This window comes from Orcinus orca, chromosome 13 (assembly GCF_937001465.1).
Source record: "Orcinus orca chromosome 13, mOrcOrc1.1, whole genome shotgun sequence".
NCBI lineage: Eukaryota > Metazoa > Chordata > Mammalia > Artiodactyla > Delphinidae > Orcinus > Orcinus orca.
The window spans coordinates 27686218-27711296 of record NC_064571.1 but is presented as its reverse complement, the minus strand read 5'-3'; the positions used below and the strand labels follow the sequence as shown (position 1 = coordinate 27711296).

Below are 25079 nucleotides of genomic sequence, written 5' to 3'. Positions count from 1 at the left end.
ATAGGCCCAAACCCTGTACTTGGCCCCCCCGTTACCCCCAAACCCTGTACTTGGCCCCCCCCTGTTACCCCCAGCCCCTAAAAATAACGGGACCTCTGGGCTGAAAGAGACAACGATTAAGCCCGGAACCCGCCAGGATAGAATGCTTTCTTTGGTGCAGGCAGCTTTTACGGTCCTTAATGCTACAAACCCGGAGGCTACAAAATCATGTTGGCTCTGTTATGCTGCCCCTCCCCCTTATTATGATGCTATAGGATATAGTTCTAATTATACTAATGTCAGCTCCCCGGACCATTGTCGATGGAAACAGGAAGGGAACAGTAAATTAACTCTGTCTTCGGTTTTTGGAAATGGTACTTGTGTAGGAACACCTCCCCAGTCCCATCGACACCTTTGTCATGATTTTAGCCTCCCTTCAGGCTCAGGATATCTTGTACCTCCCCAAGATGGATGGTGGGCATGTAACACGGGGCTAACCCCTTGCGTTTCTCTAGAAGTTCTCAACACTTCAGCTGATTTTTGTGTACTAGTGCAATTAGTTCCTAGACTTATCTATCATTCAGATCCGTCCTTTCTGGATGAATACGAGGGAAGAAAAAAGAAAAAGATAACCCTCACGTTGGCCATGCTCCTAGGACTAGGAATAACTGCTGGGATAGGAACAGGAACCACAGCCCTCATACAACAACCCCAGTATTATGCAAGTTTAAGACAGGCTGTAGACATCGACCTTCGAGCATTAGAAAGTTCCATAACTCAACTAAAGGAATCACTCACCTCACTTTCAGAAGTGGTGTTGCAGAATAGAAGAGGCCTAGATTTGCTGTTTCTTAAGGAAGGGGGATTATGCGCCGCTCTAAAAGAAGAATGTTGCTTTTATATTGATCATTCAGGAACCATTACCAAAACCATGGATAAACTCAGGGAACGCTTAGATAAAAGGCAAAGGGAGAGAGAAAACGAAAAAGGATGGTTTCAATCATGGTTTGATAAATCCCCCTGGTTTACCACCTTAATCTCTACTCTGTTGGGACCTCTTATTGTTTTATTGTTGATTTTAACTTTTGGACCATGTATTCTAAATCGCTTGATAGCATTTATTAGAGAACGTATCAGTACTGTACAAGTTCTAATGCTAAGACAACAGTACCAAAGTTTACGAACAGAAGATTGAAATTCCATGATTGGAATCAATAGTCACAAGAAAAAGGGGGAAATGTGGGACTCGAGGGACATTGTTCCAGCTAATGATTAAGAACTCTCCAGACAATAGGGACTTCTTAGACAATGGGTGAATTTCCAGGATGTCCGGCCCCCTTCCGAGAAGGAGGGAGATAAACAAACTGTAAAAAAGGTATCTGTCAAAGAACCAATCAGGAAGCCTGGGACAGGTTCCCTCTCTGGTCCGAACAGAAGCTAAGAACCTATCATTAAAAATCACAATTGAATCCACACTTTGCATAACAGGAAGTTGAGACCTATAAAAATGCATGTTCACGCCCTGGGGGGGTTCCTTCTTCGACCTCCTGCGTGAGGACCAAGGAACCCCGGTGCACCGGCCTTCAATAAACCTCTTGCGTTTTGCATCGGCTTCCGACTCTTGCTGTTTCCTGGGCGAGTCGAAACTCCTAGGAGACCGCGAAGGTCTAACATTTGGGGGCTCGTCCGGGATTCCACTCGCCCCGGACCACAAGAACATCGGGAGTTGGAGGTACCAGGTAAGCTCGAGCTTGATTGTCTGTTTGTCCCTTATTCTTTGTGGGCCATTATCGGAGGAAAGCTGTAAGAATCGGCTTATTATGGAATCTGTATCGGACCTCTGGCTAGGCAGACGTGCTAATAGCCGGCGTCCATGAGCCCTAGGGGACGCCCTGGTGGCTCATCTGGAAGGAGAGGCAAACTCTGTCTCCCCTTCACTCGGTTTCGGCAGTTCCCTTTGTGATAACTGCCATCTGAAGAGGTTTCGGTTTTGAAGCGAGCTCGCGGCGGCCCATACGTATATGTGTTTCGTGGAGTTTTAACTGTTTCTGTATTGTGGTCTATTCTTCTTCTCTGACGGACGACAATGGGACAAACTATGACGACTCCTCTTTCCCTTACCCTAAGCCATTGGACCGAAGTTCGGGCCAGAGCCCATAATTTTTCGGTAGAGGTAAAGAAAGGAAAGTGGCAGACTTTGTGTGCCTCTGAATGGCCAACATTTCAGATAGGATGGCCCCCTGAAGGATCCTATTCATTAGACAAGATTAGGCTGCTGAAGTCTAAGATATTTAATATAGGACCCCACGGACATCCAGACCAAGTACCATACGTCTTGGTCTGGGAAGATTTAATTCTCTCCCCACCTCCGTGGGTCCGGCCCTTTGTTTCCTCAACAGGCACGTCCGCGCACACATCAGCAGCGTCAGAGATATTAGCCCTAAAGAAAAACCCCAACACGGAAAAGCTACCCGGCGCCCCAGATCCACCGAAAGCGATTTATCCTGACCCGCAGTCCGATTTGCTTCTTTTGGATTCCCCACCCCCTTATCCTCCGGCCCCAAATCCCCTACCACCTAGAGGACCCCCAGCTCCACTGCCCTCAGCACCAAGGGGACCATCCATGATGGAAGAAGAAAGGGGTCCCTCAGCGGGCACTAGGAGCCGGAGGGCTATCTCCCCGGACTCCACTGCCCTACCTCTTAGAGAATATGGCCCCCCCGATGGCCAAGGGAATAGACCTCTCCAATATTGGCCCTTTTCCTCTGCAGATCTTTATAATTGGAAAATGCATAACCCAACTTTTTCCGAAAATCCACAGGCCCTTACCGCTTTAATAGAATCTCTTGTTTTCTCCCACCAGCCCACATGGGATGATTGTCAGCAGCTGCTTCAGACTCTCCTAACGACTGAGGAGAGGCAACGGGTTCTTTTAGAAGCCAGAAAAAATGTATTAGGTGCCAATGGGCAACCTACCCAGCTGCCTAACGAGATTGATGTTGGTTTCCCACTCGTCAGGCCAAACTGGGATTTCAATGCCCCGGAAGGTAGGGAGCGCCTGAAAATGTATCGCCAGGCTCTGGTGGTGGGTCTCCATGGAGCAGCCAGACGGCCCACTAATTTGGCTAAGGTAAGGGAAGTCACTCAGGGGCCCCAGGAATCACCAACTGTGTTCCTGGAACGTTTAATGGAAGCCTTTAGACGCTTTACCCCTTATGATCCAACTTCGGAGGAACATAGGGCTACTATAGCAATGGCTTTCATAGATCAAGCGGCCCCTGATATTAAAAAAAAATTACAGAGGCTAGATGGCTTGCAGGGATTTTCGCTTCAGGAGTTAGTAAAAGAGGCAGATAAAGTATATAACAAAAGAGAAACAGAGGAAGAGAAGGAAGAAAGAAAGCAGAAAGAGCAGGAAGCCCGTGAAATAAGACGGGATAAGAGACAGGAGAGGAATTTAAGTAAGATACTGGCCACTGTGGTTGGAGGAAGAAATATAGGGGATAGAAATAGGCAGGAAGGGCGAACGGCAGACAGAAGGCGGCCATTAGACAAGGACCAATGTGCCTACTGTAAAGAAAAAGGACATTGGGCGAGAGAATGCCCTAAGAAAAAGAATGGAGGAAGGCCAACCAGAAACAAAATCTTAACATTGGAAGAAGAAGACTAGGAAAGTCAGGGCTCGAACCCTCTCCCCGAGCCCCAGGTAACTCTTAAAGTGGAGGGGGAACCTGTTCAATTTTTGGTGGATACTGGAGCCCAGCACTCCGTCCTTCTCCACTCAAAAGGTCCTATCTCAGCTAAAAGGTCATGGGTACGAGGAGCCACTGGGAATAAACAATATTCATGGACCACACGAAGGACAGTAGATCTTGGGATTGGATGAGTAACCCATTCATTTTTGATTATTCCAGAATGCCCCTATCCTTTGCTGGGAAGAGACTTGCTCTCCAAAGTGGGGGCTCAAATTCACTTCCAACCAGAAGGTCCCACCATAACTGACAATAAGGGAAGATTACTCCAAATATTGACTATGAGATTGGAAGATGAATATAAATTATATGAAAAACCTTCATCTCTACGGGTTAATGTCACAGATTGGGTAACTCGGTTCCCGCAAGCCTGGACAGAAACCGCTGGTATGGGGATGGCTAAAAATCGGCCCCCAGTACTAGTGGAACTCAAGGCAACTGCCACCCCAATAACGGCTCGTCAATACCCCATGAGTAAGGAAGCCAAAGACGGCATCCGTCCTCACATACAGAGGTTGCTGGAATTGGGCATTCTGGTAAGATGTCAATCCACGTGGAATACCCCTCTTTTGCCAGTTAAGAAACCGGGAACTAATGATTACCAACCAGTGCAAGACCTGCGTGAGGTAAATAAACGAGTGGCGGACCTCCACCCCACAGTACCAAATCCTTATAATCTCTTAAGCACTCTTCCGCCCCAACATACATGGTATACTGTTTTGGACCTTAAAGATGCTTTTTTCTGTCTAAGACTTTCTCCCCTCAGCCAGCCTTACTTTGCCTTCGAATGGAAGGACCCAGCATCAGGAATATCTGGCCAACTGACATGGACTTGTTTACCTCAGGAATTTAAGAACTCCCCTACCATCTTCGATGAAGCTCTTCATCAGGACTTAGCGTCATATAGAGAATCAAATCCACAGGTAACGCTACTTCAATATGTTGATGACATCTTATTAGCTGCTGAAACCCAGGAAGATTGTATCAAGGGAACTGAAAAACTGTTAACAGAGCTCAGAACCCTGGGATATAGAGCTTCAGCCAAGAAAGCACAAATATGCCAACAACAGGTCAGTTACCTGGGGTACCTGTTAAAAGGGGGACAAAGATGGCTCACGGAGAGCAGAAAGGATACGGTGGCCCAAATTCCGGCTCCCAAAAACGCCAGGCAGGTTAGAGAATTTTTGGGGATGGCCGGATTCTGTAGACTATGGATTCCAGGGTTTGCCAAGCTGACAGCCCCATTGTACCCCCTAACCAAAAACAGCACTCCTTTCGTTTGGGGCGATAAGGAACAACGGGCTTTTGACCAAATCAAACGAGCTTTACTTTCAGCTCCAGCCCTAGGACTGCCAGATGTAACCAAACCTTTTCATTTATATGTGGCCGAAAATAAGGGCATTGCAAAAGGAGTATTGACTCAGAAATTGGGTCCCTGGAATCGCCCAGTTGCTTATTTGTCAAAAAAAATGGACCCTGTGGTATCAGGATGGCCCACCTGTTTAAAGATAATCGCTGCAGTAGCCGTTCTGGTCAAAGATGCTGACAAACTAACTTTAGGACAAAATCTAACGATAACAGCTCCTCATGCCCTGGAGAATGTAATCCGTCAACCACCGGATAGGTGGCTAACTAATGCCAGGATGACCCATTACCAAACCCTGTTGCTAAACTCAGATCGCATCAAGTTTGCTCCAGCCACAGGACTCAATCCAGCTACCTTGCTACCTGATCCCGATTTAGAAGGCTCCACCATCATCCATGATTGTCAGGAAGTGTTGGCTGCAGCACACGGTAGTAGACCAGATCTGACGGACCTACCCCTTCCTGATGCTGATTTTACTTGGTTTACTGATGGGAGCAGTTTCCTGGAAGGAGGTAAGCGTCGGGCTGGGGCAGCCGTGGTAGACGGAAAACAAGTCATCTGGGCAGCTGCGCTACCACAAGGGACCTCAGCCCAACGAGCTGAATTAATTGCCATGACAAGGGCACTGGAGATGGCAGAGAATAAAAAGGTAAACATCTACACGGACAGTAGATATGCATTTGCTACCGCTCATATCCACGGTACCATCTACCAACAGAGAGGGTTGCTAACTTCAAGTGGCAGAGAAATTAAAAACAAAGACGAAATTGTGGCTCTATTGGTTGCACTTATGCTTCCCACTAAAGTTAGCATCATTCACTGCCCTGGACACCAGAAAGACAATACCCCAATAACTAGGGGTAATAATATGGCTGACAAGGTGGCCCGAGAAATGGCATCGGGAGAAGTCATTTTAGGACTGTCAGATAAAGTTCCTGAAAAACCAGGCAGCGACGAGGAAATCATCCCGACCACAACCAAAGGATCTTTGTCCCCTCAGCAAGCAGAATCCATGTTACCACAGATTCATAGATGGACACACCTGGGGACTAAAAAAATGATATCCCTGTTACATAAAACCGGGTACGGAACCCCTGGATTGACAAAATTAGCTGAACAAATTGGACAGGAATGTGTTCCATGTCAACAGGTAAATGCTCACAGGGGAAAACTTGAAACTGGAAAAAGGCTCAGGGGAGACCACCCAGGAACTTACTGGGAGGTGGACTTTACCGAAGTACGTCCTGGAAGGTACGGTAATAAATACCTCCTGGTTTTTATAGATACTTTTTCAGGATGGATAGAAGCCTTCCCAACGAAGAAAGAAACAGCTGCTGTGGTAGCCAAAAAGATCCTAGAAGAAATTTTTCCTCGATTTGGGGCACCAAAGGTAATAGGGTCCGACAATGGTCCGGCCTTCGTCGCCCAGGTAAGTCAGGATGTGGCCAGATATTTGGGGACTGATTGGAAATTACATTGTGCATATAGACCCCAGAGTTCAGGTCAGGTAGAAAGAATGAATAGAACTCTAAAAGAGACCCTAACTAAATTGTCCTTGGAGACTGGCAGTACAGATTGGACGGTGCTCCTTCCTTTAGCCCTGTTCCGGGTTAGGAATACACCTTCCCGGTACCATCTTACTCCTTTTGAGGTGCTATACGGGGCCCCACCTCCCCTTCTCACCTTAGGAGAAGAAATAAAACCAGACTGTCAAAATAACACTGACTTGTATGCTAGGCTATTGGGACTCCAACTGGTCCAAAAGGAGATATGGTCCCAACTCGCCGAGGCCTACCAACCGGGAACACCAGGAGAAACTCATCTTTTCCAAGTCGGAGACTCCGTATACGTCCGTCGGCATCGAACCCAGACGTTGGAACCTCGATGGAAAGGACCATACACCGTCCTCCTCACCACCCCAACGGCCATAAAAGTGGACGGCATCGCTGCCTGGATTCATGCTTCACACGTGAAAGCTGCACCAGCGACGGCATCATCAGGATGGTGGGCCCAAAGAACCGACAACCCGCTCAAACTCAAGCTTCTGCGAACCTAAGACTTATAATTTTGATTTTACTGCCTTTATTGACTGTAAGTGATTTTAGCCCTCACCTGCCTCAACGTCTAACTTGGCAGGTAATTTCTCAAACTGGAGGTGTAACTTGGTCCATTAGCCATACTGCACCTCCCTGGACCTGGTGGCCAGACCTTTTTCCTGATGTCTGTAAACTGGCCATAGGAGCTCCCTATTGGGATCTAGAGGGTTATTATGATCAGCATAATGCTCCGTCCGAACTTCTAACTAGAGCTGATTACTCTGGAGAGGGTTGTAAAAATCAGGTCCGAAGAAGTTGGCTCAGAACCCTCTCCTTCTATGTATGCCCCGGGTTCCATCGCCCCCGATCCCTGAATTATAAATGTGGGGGAACTGAAAATTTTTATTGCCAAAACTGGGGATGTGAAACCACAGGAGATACTTATTGGAGACCCACCTCAACTTGGGATTTTATTACAGTAACAGCCAACTATACTCATACTTCTTATAGGGGTCCCCAACCCGTCACCCCTGAATGTTCAGGATGGTGCCAGCCCCTCAAAATTTCCTTTAGTAATCCTGGAAAAAGGGATAAAGAATGGATAAATGGCCATTCATGGGGCATTAGATTTTACAAGAATGGATATGATTTGGGAATATTGATGACCCTTAAGCTAAAAATTGAGACTCCCGCTCCTGTGTCGATAGGCCCAAACCCTGTACTTGGCCCCCCCGTTACCCCCAAACCCTGTACTTGGCCCCCCCCTGTTACCCCCAGCCCCTAAAAATAACGGGACCTCTGGGCTGAAAGAGACAACGATTAAGCCCGGAACCCGCCAGGATAGAATGCTTTCTTTGGTGCAGGCAGCTTTTACGGTCCTTAATGCTACAAACCCGGAGGCTACAAAATCATGTTGGCTCTGTTATGCTGCCCCTCCCCCTTATTATGATGCTATAGGATATAGTTCTAATTATACTAATGTCAGCTCCCCGGACCATTGTCGATGGAAACAGGAAGGGAACAGTAAATTAACTCTGTCTTCGGTTTTTGGAAATGGTACTTGTGTAGGAACACCTCCCCAGTCCCATCGACACCTTTGTCATGATTTTAGCCTCCCTTCAGGCTCAGGATATCTTGTACCTCCCCAAGATGGATGGTGGGCATGTAACACGGGGCTAACCCCTTGCGTTTCTCTAGGAGTTCTCAACACTTCAGCTGATTTTTGTGTACTAGTGCAATTAGTTCCTAGACTTATCTATCATTCAGATCCGTCCTTTCTGGATGAATACGAGGGAAGAAAAAAGAAAAAGATAACCCTCACGTTGGCCATGCTCCTAGGACTAGGAATAACTGCTGGGATAGGAACAGGAACCACAGCCCTCATACAACAACCCCAGTATTATGCAAGTTTAAGACAGGCTGTAGACATCGACCTTCGAGCATTAGAAAGTTCCATAACTCAACTAAAGGAATCACTCACCTCACTTTCAGAAGTGGTGTTGCAGAATAGAAGAGGCCTAGATTTGCTGTTTCTTAAGGAAGGGGGATTATGCGCCGCTCTAAAAGAAGAATGTTGCTTTTATATTGATCATTCAGGAACCATTACCAAAACCATGGATAAACTCAGGGAACGCTTAGATAAAAGGCAAAGGGAGAGAGAAAACGAAAAAGGATGGTTTCAATCATGGTTTGATAAATCCCCCTGGTTTACCACCTTAATCTCTACTCTGTTGGGACCTCTTATTGTTTTATTGTTGATTTTAACTTTTGGACCATGTATTCTAAATCGCTTGATAGCATTTATTAGAGAACGTATCAGTACTGTACAAGTTCTAATGCTAAGACAACAGTACCAAAGTTTACGAACAGAAGATTGAAATTCCATGATTGGAATCAATAGTCACAAGAAAAAGGGGGAAATGTGGGACTCGAGGGACATTGTTCCAGCTAATGATTAAGAACTCTCCAGACAATAGGGACTTCTTAGACAATGGGTGAATTTCCAGGATGTCCGGCCCCCTTCCGAGAAGGAGGGAGATAAACAAACTGTAAAAAAGGTATCTGTCAAAGAACCAATCAGGAAGCCTGGGACAGGTTCCCTCTCTGGTCCGAACAGAAGCTAAGAACCTATCATTAAAAATCACAATTGAATCCACACTTTGCATAACAGGAAGTTGAGACCTATAAAAATGCATGTTCACGCCCTGGGGGGGTTCCTTCTTCGACCTCCTGCGTGAGGACCAAGGAACCCCGGTGCACCGGCCTTCAATAAACCTCTTGCGTTTTGCATCGGCTTCCGACTCTTGCTGTTTCCTGGGCGAGTCGAAACTCCTAGGAGACCGCGAAGGTCTAACATTTGGGGGCTCGTCCGGGATTCCACTCGCCCCGGACCACAAGAACATCGGGAGTTGGAGGTACCAGGTAAGCTCGAGCTTGATTGTCTGTTTGTCCCTTATTCTTTGTGGGCCATTATCGGAGGAAAGCTGTAAGAATCGGCTTATTATGGAATCTGTATCGGACCTCTGGCTAGGCAGACGTGCTAATAGCCGGCGTCCATGAGCCCTAGGGGACGCCCTGGTGGCTCATCTGGAAGGAGAGGCAAACTCTGTCTCCCCTTCACTCGGTTTCGGCAGTTCCCTTTGTGATAACTGCCATCTGAAGAGGTTTCGGTTTTGAAGCGAGCTCGCGGCGGCCCATACGTATATGTGTTTCGTGGAGTTTTAACTGTTTCTGTATTGTGGTCTATTCTTCTTCTCTGACGGACGACAATGGGACAAACTATGACGACTCCTCTTTCCCTTATCCTAAGCCATTGGACCGAAGTTCGGGCCAGAGCCCATAATTTTTCGGTAGAGGTAAAGAAAGGAAAGTGGCAGACTTTGTGTGCCTCTGAATGGCCAACATTTCAGATAGGATGGCCCCCTGAAGGATCTTATTCATTAGACAAGATTAGGCTGCTGAACTCTAAGATATTTAATATAGGACCCCACGGACATCCAGACCAAGTACCATACGTCTTGGTCTGGGAAGATTTAATTCTCTCCCCACCTCCGTGGGTCCGGCCCTTTGTTTCCTCAACAGGCACGTCCGCGCACACATCAGCAGCGTCAGAGATATTAGCCCTAAAGAAAAACCCCAACACGGAAAAGCTACCCGGCGCCCCAGATCCACCGAAAGCGATTTATCCTGACCCGCAGTCCGATTTGCTTCTTTTGGATTCCCCACCCCCTTATCCTCCGGCCCCAAATCCCCTACCACCTAGAGGACCCCCAGCTCCACTGCCCTCAGCACCAAGGGGACCATCCATGATGGAAGAAGAAAGGGGTCCCTCAGCGGGCACTAGGAGCCGGAGGGCTATCTCCCCGGACTCCACTGCCCTACCTCTTAGAGAATATGGCCCCCCCGATGGCCAAGGGAATAGACCTCTCCAATATTGGCCCTTTTCCTCTGCAGATCTTTATAATTGGAAAATGCATAACCCAACTTTTTCCGAAAATCCACAGGCCCTTACCGCTTTAATAGAATCTCTTGTTTTCTCCCACCAGCCCACATGGGATGATTGTCAGCAGCTGCTTCAGACTCTCCTAACGACTGAGGAGAGGCAACGGGTTCTTTTAGAAGCCAGAAAAAATGTATTAGGTGCCAATGGGCAACCTACCCAGCTGCCTAACGAGATTGATGTTGGTTTCCCACTCGTCAGGCCAAACTGGGATTTCAATGCCCCGGAAGGTAGGGAGCGCCTGAAAATGTATCGCCAGGCTCTGGTGGTGGGTCTCCATGGAGCAGCCAGACGGCCCACTAATTTGGCTAAGGTAAGGGAAGTCACTCAGGGGCCCCAGGAATCACCAACTGTGTTCCTGGAACGTTTAATGGAAGCCTTTAGACGCTTTACCCCTTATGATCCAACTTCGGAGGAACATAGGGCTACTATAGCAATGGCTTTCATAGATCAAGCGGCCCCTGATATTAAAAAAAAATTACAGAGGCTAGATGGCTTGCAGGGATTTTCGCTTCAGGAGTTAGTAAAAGAGGCAGATAAAGTATATAACAAAAGAGAAACAGAGGAAGAGAAGGAAGAAAGAAAGCAGAAAGAGCAGGAAGCCCGTGAAATAAGACGGGATAAGAGACAGGAGAGGAATTTAAGTAAGATACTGGCCACTGTGGTTGGAGGAAGAAATATAGGGGATAGAAATAGGCAGGAAGGGCGAACGGCAGACAGAAGGCGGCCATTAGACAAGGACCAATGTGCCTACTGTAAAGAAAAAGGACATTGGGCGAGAGAATGCCCTAAGAAAAAGAATGGAGGAAGGCCAACCAGAAACAAAATCTTAACATTGGAAGAAGAAGACTAGGAAAGTCAGGGCTCGAACCCTCTCCCCGAGCCCCAGGTAACTCTTAAAGTGGAGGGGGAACCTGTTCAATTTTTGGTGGATACTGGAGCCCAGCACTCCGTCCTTCTCCACTCAAAAGGTCCTATCTCAGCTAAAAGGTCATGGGTACGAGGAGCCACTGGGAATAAACAATATTCATGGACCACACGAAGGACAGTAGATCTTGGGATTGGATGAGTAACCCATTCATTTTTGATTATTCCAGAATGCCCCTATCCTTTGCTGGGAAGAGACTTGCTCTCCAAAGTGGGGGCTCAAATTCACTTCCAACCAGAAGGTCCCACCATAACTGACAATAAGGGAAGATTACTCCAAATATTGACTATGAGATTGGAAGATGAATATAAATTATATGAAAAACCTTCATCTCTACGGGTTAATGTCACAGATTGGGTAACTCGGTTCCCGCAAGCCTGGACAGAAACCGCTGGTATGGGGATGGCTAAAAATCGGCCCCCAGTACTAGTGGAACTCAAGGCAACTGCCACCCCAATAACGGTTCGTCAATACCCCATGAGTAAGGAAGCCAAAGACGGCATCCGTCCTCACATACAGAGGTTGCTGGAATTGGGCATTCTGGTAAGATGTCAATCCACGTGGAATACCCCTCTTTTGCCAGTTAAGAAACCGGGAACTAATGATTACCAACCAGTGCAAGACCTGCGTGAGGTAAATAAACGAGTGGCGGACCTCCACCCCACAGTACCAAATCCTTATAATCTCTTAAGCACTCTTCCGCCCCAACATACATGGTATACTGTTTTGGACCTTAAAGATGCTTTTTTCTGTCTAAGACTTTCTCCCCTCAGCCAGCCTTACTTTGCCTTCGAATGGAAGGACCCAGCATCAGGAATATCTGGCCAACTGACATGGACTTGTTTACCTCAGGAATTTAAGAACTCCCCTACCATCTTCGATGAAGCTCTTCATCAGGACTTAGCGTCATATAGAGAATCAAATCCACAGGTAACGCTACTTCAATATGTTGATGACATCTTATTAGCTGCTGAAACCCAGGAAGATTGTATCAAGGGAACTGAAAAACTGTTAACAGAGCTCAGAACCCTGGGATATAGAGCTTCAGCCAAGAAAGCACAAATATGCCAACAACAGGTCAGTTACCTGGGGTACCTGTTAAAAGGGGGACAAAGATGGCTCACGGAGAGCAGAAAGGATACGGTGGCCCAAATTCCGGCTCCCAAAAACGCCAGGCAGGTTAGAGAATTTTTGGGGATGGCCGGATTCTGTAGACTATGGATTCCAGGGTTTGCCAAGCTGACAGCCCCATTGTACCCCCTAACCAAAAACAGCACTCCTTTCGTTTGGGGCGATAAGGAACAACGGGCTTTTGACCAAATCAAACGAGCTTTACTTTCAGCTCCAGCCCTAGGACTGCCAGATGTAACCAAACCTTTTCATTTATATGTGGCCGAAAATAAGGGCATTGCAAAAGGAGTATTGACTCAGAAATTGGGTCCCTGGAATCGCCCAGTTGCTTATTTGTCAAAAAAAATGGACCCTGTGGTATCAGGATGGCCCACCTGTTTAAAGATAATCGCTGCAGTAGCCGTTCTGGTCAAAGATGCTGACAAACTAACTTTAGGACAAAATCTAACGATAACAGCTCCTCATGCCCTGGAGAATGTAATCCGTCAACCACCGGATAGGTGGCTAACTAATGCCAGGATGACCCATTACCAAACCCTGTTGCTAAACTCAGATCGCATCAAGTTTGCTCCAGCCACAGGACTCAATCCAGCTACCTTGCTACCTGATCCCGATTTAGAAGGCTCCACCATCATCCATGATTGTCAGGAAGTGTTGGCTGCAGCACACGGTAGTAGACCAGATCTGACGGACCTACCCCTTCCTGATGCTGATTTTACTTGGTTTACTGATGGGAGCAGTTTCCTGGAAGGAGGTAAGCGTCGGGCTGGGGCAGCCGTGGTAGACGGAAAACAAGTCATCTGGGCAGCTGCGCTACCACAAGGGACCTCAGCCCAACGAGCTGAATTAATTGCCATGACAAGGGCACTGGAGATGGCAGAGAATAAAAAGGTAAACATCTACACGGACAGTAGATATGCATTTGCTACCGCTCATATCCACGGTACCATCTACCAACAGAGAGGGTTGCTAACTTCAAGTGGCAGAGAAATTAAAAACAAAGACGAAATTGTGGCTCTATTGGTTGCACTTATGCTTCCCACTAAAGTTAGCATCATTCACTGCCCTGGACACCAGAAAGACAATACCCCAATAACTAGGGGTAATAATATGGCTGACAAGGTGGCCCGAGAAATGGCATCGGGAGAAGTCATTTTAGGACTGTCAGATAAAGTTCCTGAAAAACCAGGCAGCGACGAGGAAATCATCCCGACCACAACCAAAGGATCTTTGTCCCCTCAGCAAGCAGAATCCATGTTACCACAGATTCATAGATGGACACACCTGGGGACTAAAAAAATGATATCCCTGTTACATAAAACCGGGTACGGAACCCCTGGATTGACAAAATTAGCTGAACAAATTGGACAGGAATGTGTTCCATGTCAACAGGTAAATGCTCACAGGGGAAAACTTGAAACTGGAAAAAGGCTCAGGGGAGACCACCCAGGAACTTACTGGGAGGTGGACTTTACCGAAGTACGTCCTGGAAGGTACGGTAATAAATACCTCCTGGTTTTTATAGATACTTTTTCAGGATGGATAGAAGCCTTCCCAACGAAGAAAGAAACAGCTGCTGTGGTAGCCAAAAAGATCCTAGAAGAAATTTTTCCTCGATTTGGGGCACCAAAGGTAATAGGGTCCGACAATGGTCCGGCCTTCGTCGCCCAGGTAAGTCAGGATGTGGCCAGATATTTGGGGACTGATTGGAAATTACATTGTGCATATAGACCCCAGAGTTCAGGTCAGGTAGAAAGAATGAATAGAACTCTAAAAGAGACCCTAACTAAATTGTCCTTGGAGACTGGCAGTACAGATTGGACGGTGCTCCTTCCTTTAGCCCTGTTCCGGGTTAGGAATACACCTTCCCGGTACCATCTTACTCCTTTTGAGGTGCTATACGGGGCCCCACCTCCCCTTCTCACCTTAGGAGAAGAAATAAAACCAGACTGTCAAAATAACACTGACTTGTATGCTAGGCTATTGGGACTCCAACTGGTCCAAAAGGAGATATGGTCCCAACTCGCCGAGGCCTACCAACCGGGAACACCAGGAGAAACTCATCTTTTCCAAGTCGGAGACTCCGTATACGTCCGTCGGCATCGAACCCAGACGTTGGAACCTCGATGGAAAGGACCATACACCGTCCTCCTCACCACCCCAACGGCCATAAAAGTGGACGGCATCGCTGCCTGGATTCATGCTTCACACGTGAAAGCTGCACCAGCGACGGCATCATCAGGATGGTGGGCCCAAAGAACCGACAACCCGCTCAAACTCAAGCTTCTACGAACCTAAGACTTATAATTTTGATTTTACTGCCTTTATTGACTGTAAGTGATTTTAGCCCTCACCTGCCCCAACGTCTAACTTGGCAGGTAATTTCTCAAACTGGAGGTGTAACTTGGTCCATTAGCCATACTGCACCTCCCTGGACCTGGTGGCCAGACCTTTTTCCTGATGTCTGTAAACTGGCCATAGGAGCTCCCTATTGGGACCTAGAGGGTTATTATGATCAGCATAATGCTCCGTCCGAACTTCTAACTAGAGCTGATTACTCTGGAGAGGGTTGTAAAAATCAGGTCCGAAGAAGTTGGCTCAGAACCCTCTCCTTCCATGTATGCCCCGGGTTCCATCGCCCCCGATCCCTGAATTATAAATGTGGGGGAACTGAAAATTTTTATTGCCAAAACTGGGGATGTGAAACCACAGGAGATACTTATTGGAGACCCACCTCAACTTGGGATTTTATTACAGTAACAGCCAACTATACTCATACTTCTTATAGGGGTCCCCAACCCGTCGCCCCTGAATGTTCAGGATGGTGCCAGCCCCTCAAAATTTCCTTTAGTAATCCTGGAAAAAGGGATAAAGAATGGATAAATGGCCATTCATGGGGCATTAGATTTTACAAGAATGGATATGATTTGGGAATATTGATGACCCTTAAGCTAAAAATTGAGACTCCCGCTCCTGTGTCGATAGGCCCAAACCCTGTACTTGGCCCCCCCCCGTTACCCCCAAACCCTGTACTTGGCCCCCCCCTGTTACCCCCAGCCCCTAAAAATAACGGGACCTCTGGGCTGAAAGAGACAACGATTAAGCCCGGAACCCGCCAGGATAGAATGCTTTCTTTGGTGCAGGCAGCTTTTACGGTCCTTAATGCTACAAACCCGGAGGCTACAAAATCATGTTGGCTCTGTTATGCTGCCCCTCCCCCTTATTATGATGCTATAGGATATAGTTCTAATTATACTAATGTCAGCTCCCCGGACCATTGTCGATGGAAACAGGAAGGGAACAGTAAATTAACTCTGTCTTCGGTTTTTGGAAATGGTACTTGTGTAGGAACACCTCCCCAGTCCCATCGACACCTTTGTCATGATTTTAGCCTCCCTTCAGGCTCAGGATATCTTGTACCTCCCCAAGATGGATGGTGGGCATGTAACACGGGGCTAACCCCTTGCGTTTCTCTAGAAGTTCTCAACACTTCAGCTGATTTTTGTGTACTAGTGCAATTAGTTCCTAGACTTATCTATCATTCAGATTCGTCCTTTCTGGATGAATACGAGGGAAGAAAAAAGAAAAAGATAACCCTCACGTTGGCCATGCTCCTAGGACTAGGAATAACTGCTGGGATAGGAACGGGAACCACAGCCCTCATACAACAACCCCAGTATTATGCAAGTTTAAGACAGGCTGTAGACATCGACCTTCGAGCATTAGAAAGTTCCATAACTCAACTAAAGGAATCACTCACCTCACTTTCAGAAGTGGTGTTGCAGAATAGAAGAGGCCTAGATTTGCTGTTTCTTAAGGAAGGGGGATTATGCGCCGCTCTAAAAGAAGAATGTTGCTTTTATATTGATCATTCAGGAACCATTACCAAAACCATGGATAAACTCAGGGAACGCTTAGATAAAAGGCAAAGGGAGAGAGAAAACGAAAAAGGATGGTTTCAATCATGGTTTGATAAATCCCCCTGGTTTACCACCTTAATCTCTACTCTGTTGGGACCTCTTATTGTTTTATTGTTGATTTTAACTTTTGGACCATGTATTCTAAATCGCTTGATAGCATTTATTAGAGAACGTATCAGTACTGTACAAGTTCTAATGCTAAGACAACAGTACCAAAGTTTACGAACAGAAGATTGAAATTCCATGATTGGAATCAATAGTCACAAGAAAAAGGGGGAAATGTGGGACTCGAGGGACATTGTTCCAGCTAATGATTAAGAACTCTCCAGACAATAGGGGCTTCTTAGACAATGGGTGAATTTCCAGGATGTCCGGCCCCCTTCCGAGAAGGAGGGAGATAAACAAAATGTAAAAAAGGTATCTGTCAAAGAACCAATCAGGAAGCCTGGGACAGGTTCCCTCTCTGGTCCGAACAGAAGCTAAGAACCTATCTTTAAAAATCACAATTGAATCCACACTTTGCATAACAGGAAGTTGAGACCTATAAAAATGCATGTTCACGCCCTGGGGGGGTTCCTTCTTCGACCTCCTGCGTGAGGACCAAGGAACCCCGGTGCACCGGCCTTCAATAAACCTCTTGCGTTTTGCATCAGCTTCCGACTCTTGTTGTTTCCTGGGCGAGTCGAAACTCCTAGGAGACCGCGAAGGTCTAACATTTGGGGGCTCGTCCGGGATTCCACTCGCCCCAGACCACAAGAACATCGGGAGTTGGAGGTACCAGGTAAGCTCGAGCTTGATTGTCTGTTTGTCCCTTGTTCTTTGTGGGCCATTATCGGAGGAAAGCTGTAAGAATCGGCTTATTATGGAATCTGTATCGGACCTCTGGCTAGGCAGACGTGCTAATAGCCGGCGTCCATGAGCCCTAGGGGACGCCCTGGTGGCTCATCTGGAAGGAGAGGCAAACTCTGTCTCCCCTTCACTCGGTTTCGGCAGTTCCCTTTGTGATAACTGCCATCTGAAGAGGTTTCGGTTTTGAAGCGAGCTCGCGGCGGCCCATACGTATATGTGTTTCGTGGAGTTTTAACTGTTTCTGTATTGTGGTCTATTCTTCTTCTCTGACGGATGACAATGGGACAAACTATGACGACTCCTCTTTCCCTTACCCTAAGCCATTGGACCGAAGTTCGGGCCAGAGCCCATAATTTTTCAGTAGAGGTAAAGAAAGGAAAGTGGCAGACTTTGTGTGCCTCTGAATGGCCAACATTTCAGATAGGATGGCCCCCTGAAGGATCCTATTCATTAGACAAGATTAGGCTGCTGAAGTCTAAGATATTTAATATAGGACCCCACGGACATCCAGACCAAGTACCATACGTCTTGGTCTGGGAAGATTTAATTCTCTCCCCACCTCCGTGGGTCCGGCCCTTTGTTTCCTCAACAGGCACGTCCGCGCACACATCAGCAGCGTCAGAGATATTAGCCCTAAAGAAAAACCCCAACACGGAAAAGCTACCCGGCGCCCCAGATCCACCGAAAGCGATTTATCCTGACCCGCAGTCCGATTTGCTTCGTTTGGATTCCCCACCCCCTTATCCTCCGGCCCCAAATCCCCTACCACCTAGAGGACCCCCAGCTCCACTGCCCTCAGCACCAAGGGGACCATCCATGATGGAAGAAGAAAGGGGTCCCTCAGCGGGCACTAGGAGCCGGAGGGCTATCTCCCCGGACTCCACTGCCCTACCTCTTAGAGAATATGGCCCCCCCGATGGCCAAGGGAATAGACCTCTCCAATATTGGCCCTTTTCCTCTGCAGATCTTTATAATTGGAAAATGCATAACCCAACTTTTTCCGAAAATCCACAGGCCCTTACCGCTTTAATAGAATCTCTTGTTTTCTCCCACCAGCCCACATGGGATGATTGTCAGCAGCTGCTTCAGACTCTCCTAACGACTGAGGAGAGGCAACGGGTTCTTTTAGAAGCCAGAAAAAATGTATTAGGTGCCAATGGGCAACCTACCCAGCTGCCTAACGAGATTGATGTTGGTTTCCCACTCGTCAGGCCAAACTGGGATTTCAATGCCCCAGAAGGTAGGGAGCGCCTGAAAATGTATCGCCAGGCTCTGGTGGTGGGTCTCCATGGAGCAGCCAGACGGCCCACTAATTTGGCTAAGGTAAGGGAAGTCACTCAGGGGCCCCAGGAATCACCAACTGTGTTCCTGGAACGTTTAATGGAAGCCTTTAGACGCTTTACCCCTTATGATCCAACTTCGGAGGAACATAGGGCTACTATAGCAATGGCTTTCATAGATCAAGCGGCCCCTGATATTAAAAAAAAATTACAGAGGCTAGATGGCTTGCAGGGATTTTCGCTTCAGGAGTTAGTAAAAGAGGCAGATAAAGTATATAACAAAAGAGAAACAGAGGAAGAGAAGGAAGAAAGAAAGCAGAAAGAGCAGGAAGCCCGTGAAATAAGACGGGATAAGAGACAGGAGAGGAATTTAAGTAAGATACTGGCCACTGTGGTTGGAGGAAGAAATATAGGGGATAGAAATAGGCAGGAAGGGCGAACGGCAGACAGAAGGCGGCCATTAGACAAGGACCAATGTGCCTACTGTAAAGAAAAAGGACATTGGGCGAGAGAATGCCCTAAGAAAAAGAATGGAGGAAGGCCAACCAGAAACAAAATCTTAACATTGGAAGAAGAAGACTAGGAAAGTCAGGGCTCGAACCCTCTCCCCGAGCCCCAGGTAACTCTTAAAGTGGAGGGGGAACCTGTTCAATTTTTGGTGGATACTGGAGCCCAGCACTCCGTCCTTCTCCACTCAAAAGGTCCTATCTCAGCTAAAAGGTCATGGGTACGAGGAGCCACTGGGAATAAACAATATTCATGGACCACACGAAGGACAGTAGATCTTGGGATTGGACGAGTAACCCATTCATTTTTGATTATTCCGGAATGCCCCTATCCTTTGCTGGGAAGAGACTTGCTCTCCAAAGTGGGGGCTCAAATTCACTTCCAACCAGAAGGTCCCACCATAACTGACAATAAGGGAAGATTACTCCAAATATTGACTATGAGATTGGAAGATGAATATAAATTATATGAAAAACCTTCATCTCTACGGGTTAATGTCACAGATTGGGTAACTCGGTTCCCGCAAGCCTGGACAGAAACCGCTGGTATGGGGATGGCTAAAAATCGGCCCCCAGTACTAGTGGAACTCAAGGCAACTGCCACCCCAATAACGGTTCGTCAATACCCCATGAGTAAGGAAGCCAAAGACGGCATCCGTCCTCACATACAGAGGTTGCTGGAATTGGGCATTCTGGTAAGATGTCAATCCACGTGGAATACCCCTCTTTTGCCAGTTAAGAAACCGGGAACTAATGTTTACCAACCAGTGCAAGACCTGCGTGAGGTAAATAAACGAGTGGCGGACCTCCACCCCACAGTACCAAATCCTTATAATCTCTTAAGCACTCTTCCGCCCCAACATACATGGTATACTGTTTTGGACCTTAAAGATGCTTTTTTCTAAGACTTTCTCCCCTCAGCCAGCCTTACTTTGCCTTCGAATGGAAGGACCCAGCATCAGGAATATCTGGCCAACTGACATGGACTTGTTTACCTCAGGAATTTAAGAACTCCCCTACCATCTTCGATGAAGCTCTTCATCAGGACTTAGCGTTATAGAGAATCAAATCCACAGGTAACGCTACTTCAATATGTTGATGACATCTTATTAGCTGCTGAAACCCAGGAAGATTGTATCAAGGGAACTGAAAAACTGTTAACAGAGCTCAGAACCCTGGGATATAGAGCTTCAGCCAAGAAAGCACAAATATGCCAACAACAGGTCAGTTACCTGGGGTACCTGTTAAAAGGGGGACAAAGATGGCTCACGGAGAGCAGAAAGGATACGGTGGCCCAAATTCCAGCTCCCAAAAACGCCAGGCAGGTTAGAGAATTTTTGGGGATGGCCGGATTCTGTAGACTATGGATTCCAGGGTTTGCCAAGCTGACAGCCCCATTGTACCCCCTAACCAAAAACAGCACTCCTTTCGTTTGGGGCGATAAGGAAAAACGGGCTTTTGACCAAATCAAACGAGCTTTACTTTCAGCTCCAGCCCTAGGACTGCCAGATGTAACCAAACCTTTTCATTTATATGTGGCCGAAAATAAGGGCATTGCAAAAGGAGTATTGACTCAGAAATTGGGTCCCTGGAATCGCCCAGTTGCTTATTTGTCAAAAAAAAATGGACCCTCTGGTATCAGGATGGCCCACCTGTTTAAAGATAATCGCTGCAGTAGCCGTTCTGGTCAAAGATGCTGACAAACTAACTTTAGGACAAAATCTAACGATAACAGCTCCTCATGCCCTGGAGAATGTAATCCGTCAACCACCGGATAGGTGGCTAACTAATGCCAGGATGACCCATTACCAAACCCTGTTGCTAAACTCAGATCGCATCAAGTTTGCTCCAGCCACAGGACTCAATCCAGCTACCTTGCTACCTGATCCCGATTTAGAAGGCTCCACCATCATCCATGATTGTCAGGAAGTGTTGGCTGCAGCACACGGTAGTAGACCAGATCTGACGGACCTACCCCTTCCTGATGCTGATTTTACTTGGTTTACTGATGGGTGCAGTTTCCTGGAAGGAGGTAAGCGTCGGGCTGGGGCAGCCGTGGTAGACGGAAAACAAGTCATCTGGGCAGCTGCGCTACCACAAGGGACCTCAGCCCAACGAGCTGAATTAATTGCCATGACAAGGGCACTGGAGATGGCAGAGAATAAAAAGGTAAACATCTACACGGACAGTAGATATGCATTTGCTACCGCTCATATCCACGGTACCATCTACCAACAGAGAGGGTTGCTAACCTCAAGTGGCAGAGAAATTAAAAACAAAGACGAAATTGTGGCTCTATTGGTTGCACTTATGCTTCCCACTAAAGTTAGCATCATTCACTGCCCTGGACACCAGAAAGACAATACCCCAATAACTAGGGGTAATAATATGGCTGACAAGGTGGCCCGAGAAATGGCATCGGGAGAAGTCATTTTAGGACTGTCAGATAAAGTTCCTGAAAAACCAGGCAGCGACGAGGAAATCATCCCGACCACAACCAAAGGATCTTTGTCCCCTCAGCAAGCAGAATCCATGTTACCACAGATTCATAGATGGACACACCTGGGGACTAAAAAAATGATATCCCTGTTACATAAAACCGGGTACGGAACCCCTGGATTGACAAAATTAGCTGAACAAATTGGACAGGAATGTGTTCCATGTCAACAGGTAAATGCTCACAGGGGAAAACTTGAAACTGGAAAAAGGCTCAGGGGAGACCACCCAGGAACTTACTGGGAGGTGGACTTTACCGAAGTACGTCCTGGAAGGTACGGTAATAAATACCTCCTGGTTTTTATAGATACTTTTTCAGGATGGATAGAAGCCTTCCCAACGAAGAAAGAAACAGCTGCTGTGGTAGCCAAAAAGATCCTAGAAGAAATTTTTCCTCGATTTGGGGCACCAAAGGTAATAGGGTCCGACAATGGTCCGGCCTTCGTCGCCCAGGTAAGTCAGGATGTGGCCAGATATTTGGGGACTGATTGGAAATTACATTGTGCATATAGACCCCAGAGTTCAGGTCAGGTAGAAAGAATGAATAGAACTCTAAAAGAGACCCTAACTAAATTGTCCTTGGAGACTGGCAGTACAGATTGGACGGTGCTCCTTCCTTTAGCCCTGTTCCGGGTTAGGAATACACCTTCCCGGTACCATCTTACTCCTTTTGAGGTGCTATACGGGGCCCCACCTCCCCTTCTCACCTTAGGAGAAGAAATAAAACCAGACTGTCAAAATAACACTGACTTGTATGCTAGGCTATTGGGACTCCAACTGGTCCAAAAGGAGATATGGTCCCAACTCGCCGAGGCCTACCAACCGGGAACACCAGGAGAAACTCATCTTTTCCAAGTCGGAGACTCCGTGTACGTCCGTCGGCATCGAACCCAGACGTTGGAACCTCGATGGAAAGGACCATACACCGTCCTCCTCACCACCCCAACGGCCATAAAAGTGGACGGCATCGCTGCCTGGATTCATGCTTCACACGTGAAAGCTGCACCAGCGACGGCATCATCAGGATGGTGGGCCCAAAAAACTGACAACCCGCTCAAACTCAAGCTTCTACGAACCTAAGACTTATAATTTTGATTTTACTGCCTTTATTGACTGTAAGTGATTTTAGCCCTCACCTGCCCCAACGTCTAACTTGGCAGGTAATTTCTCAAACTGGAGGTGTAACTTGGTCCATTAGCCATACTGCACCTCCCTGGACCTGGTGGCCAGACCTTTTTCCTGATGTCTGTAAACTGACCATAGGAGCTCCCTATTGGGATCTAGAGGGTTATTATGATCAGCATAATGCTCCGTCCGAACTTCTAACTAGAGCTGATTACTCTGGAGAGGGTTGTAAAAATCAGGTCCGAAGAAGTTGGCTCAGAACCCTCTCCTTCTATGTATGCCCCGGGTTCCATCGCCCCCGATCCCTGAATTATAAATGTGGGGGAACTGAAAATTTTTATTGCCAAAACTGGGGATGTGAAACCACAGGAGATACTTATTGGAGACCCACCTCAACTTGGGATTTTATTACAGTAACAGCCAACTATACTCATACTTCTTATAGGGGTCCCCAACCCGTCACCCCTGAATGTTCAGGATGGTGCCAGCCCCTCAAAATTTCCTTTAGTAATCCTGGAAAAAGGGATAAAGAATGGATAAATGGCCATTCATGGGGCATTAGATTTTACAAGAATGGATATGATTTGGGAATATTGATGACCCTTAAGCTAAAAATTGAGACTCCCGCTCCTGTGTCGATAGGCCCAAACCCTGTACTTGGCCCCCCCCGTTACCCCCAAACACTGTACTTGGCCCCCCCCTGTTACCCCCAGCCCCTAAAAATAACGGGACCTCTGGGCTGAAAGAGACAACGATTAAGCCCGGAACCCGCCAGGATAGAATGCTTTCTTTGGTGCAGGCAGCTTTTACGGTCCTTAATGCTACAAACCCGGAGGCTACAAAATCATGTTGGCTCTGTTATGCTGCCCCTCCCCCTTATTATGATGCTATAGGATATAGTTCTAATTATACTAATGTCAGCTCCCCGGACCATTGTCGATGGAAACAGGAAGGGAACAGTAAATTAACTCTGTCTTCGGTTTTTGGAAATGGTACTTGTGTAGGAACACCTCCCCAGTCCCATCGACACCTTTGTCATGATTTTAGCCTCCCTTCAGGCTCAGGATATCTTGTACCTCCCCAAGATGGATGGTGGGCATGTAACACGGGGCTAACCCCTTGCGTTTCTCTAGAAGTTCTCAACACTTCAGCTGATTTTTGTGTACTAGTGCAATTAGTTCCTAGACTTATCTATCATTCAGATTCGTCCTTTCTGGATGAATACGAGGGAAGAAAAAAGAAAAAGATAACCCTCACGTTGGCCATGCTCCTAGGACTAGGAATAACTGCTGGGATAGGAACAGGAACCACAGCCCTCATACAACAACCCCAGTATTATGCAAGTTTAAGACAGGCTGTAGACATCGACCTTCGAGCATTAGAAAGTTCCATAACTCAACTAAAGGAATCACTCACCTCACTTTCAGAAGTGGTGTTGCAGAATAGAAGAGGCCTAGATTTGCTGTTTCTTAAGGAAGGGGGATTATGCGCCGCTCTAAAAGAAGAATGTTGCTTTTATATTGATCATTCAGGAACCATTACCAAAACCATGGATAAACTCAGGGAACGCTTAGATAAAAGGCAAAGGGAGAGAGAAAACGAAAAAGGATGGTTTCAATCATGGTTTGATAAATCCCCCTGGTTTACCACCTTAATCTCTACTCTGTTGGGACCTCTTATTGTTTTATTGTTGATTTTAACTTTTGGACCATGTATTCTAAATCGCTTGATAGCATTTATTAGAGAACGTATCAGTACTGTACAAGTTCTAATGCTAAGACAACAGTACCAAAGTTTACGAACAGAAGATTGAAATTCCATGATTGGAATCAATAGTCACAAGAAAAAGGGGGAAATGTGGGACTCGAGGGACATTGTTCCAGCTAATGATTAAGAACTCTCCAGACAATAGGGGCTTCTTAGACAATGGGTGAATTTCCAGGATGTCCGGCCCCCTTCCGAGAAGGAGGGAGATAAACAAAATGTAAAAAAGGTATCTGTCAAAGAACCAATCAGGAAGCCTGGGACAGGTTCCCTCTCTGGTCCGAACAGAAGCTAAGAACCTATCATTAAAAATCACAATTGAATCCACACTTTGCATAACAGGAAGTTGAGACCTATAAAAATGCATGTTCACGCCCTGGGGGGGGTTCCTTCTTCGACCTCCTGCGTGAGGACCAAGGAACCCCGGTGCACCGGCCTTCAATAAACC

General features: G+C 46.9%; 3 protein-coding genes across 18 annotated transcripts in view; 2 read left to right on the top strand and 1 right to left on the bottom strand.

Annotated features, from left to right (window-relative positions):
• Window positions 1-25079, bottom strand: part of LOC117199207 (uncharacterized) — a 1082321-nt gene that overhangs the window by 661498 nt on the left and 395744 nt on the right. The gene's annotated exons all lie outside the window — the stretch shown is intronic.
• Window positions 1-25079, top strand: part of LOC125960839 (uncharacterized) — a 254745-nt gene that overhangs the window by 10037 nt on the left and 219629 nt on the right. The window lies entirely within an intron of this gene.
• LOC125960842 (uncharacterized) lies at window positions 9769-15250 on the top strand. Its single transcript, XM_049696127.1, is given in 1 exon segment — window positions 9769-15250. A coding segment is annotated over 1 exon segment (5088 nt). The 5' UTR covers window positions 9769-9901; the 3' UTR covers window positions 14990-15250.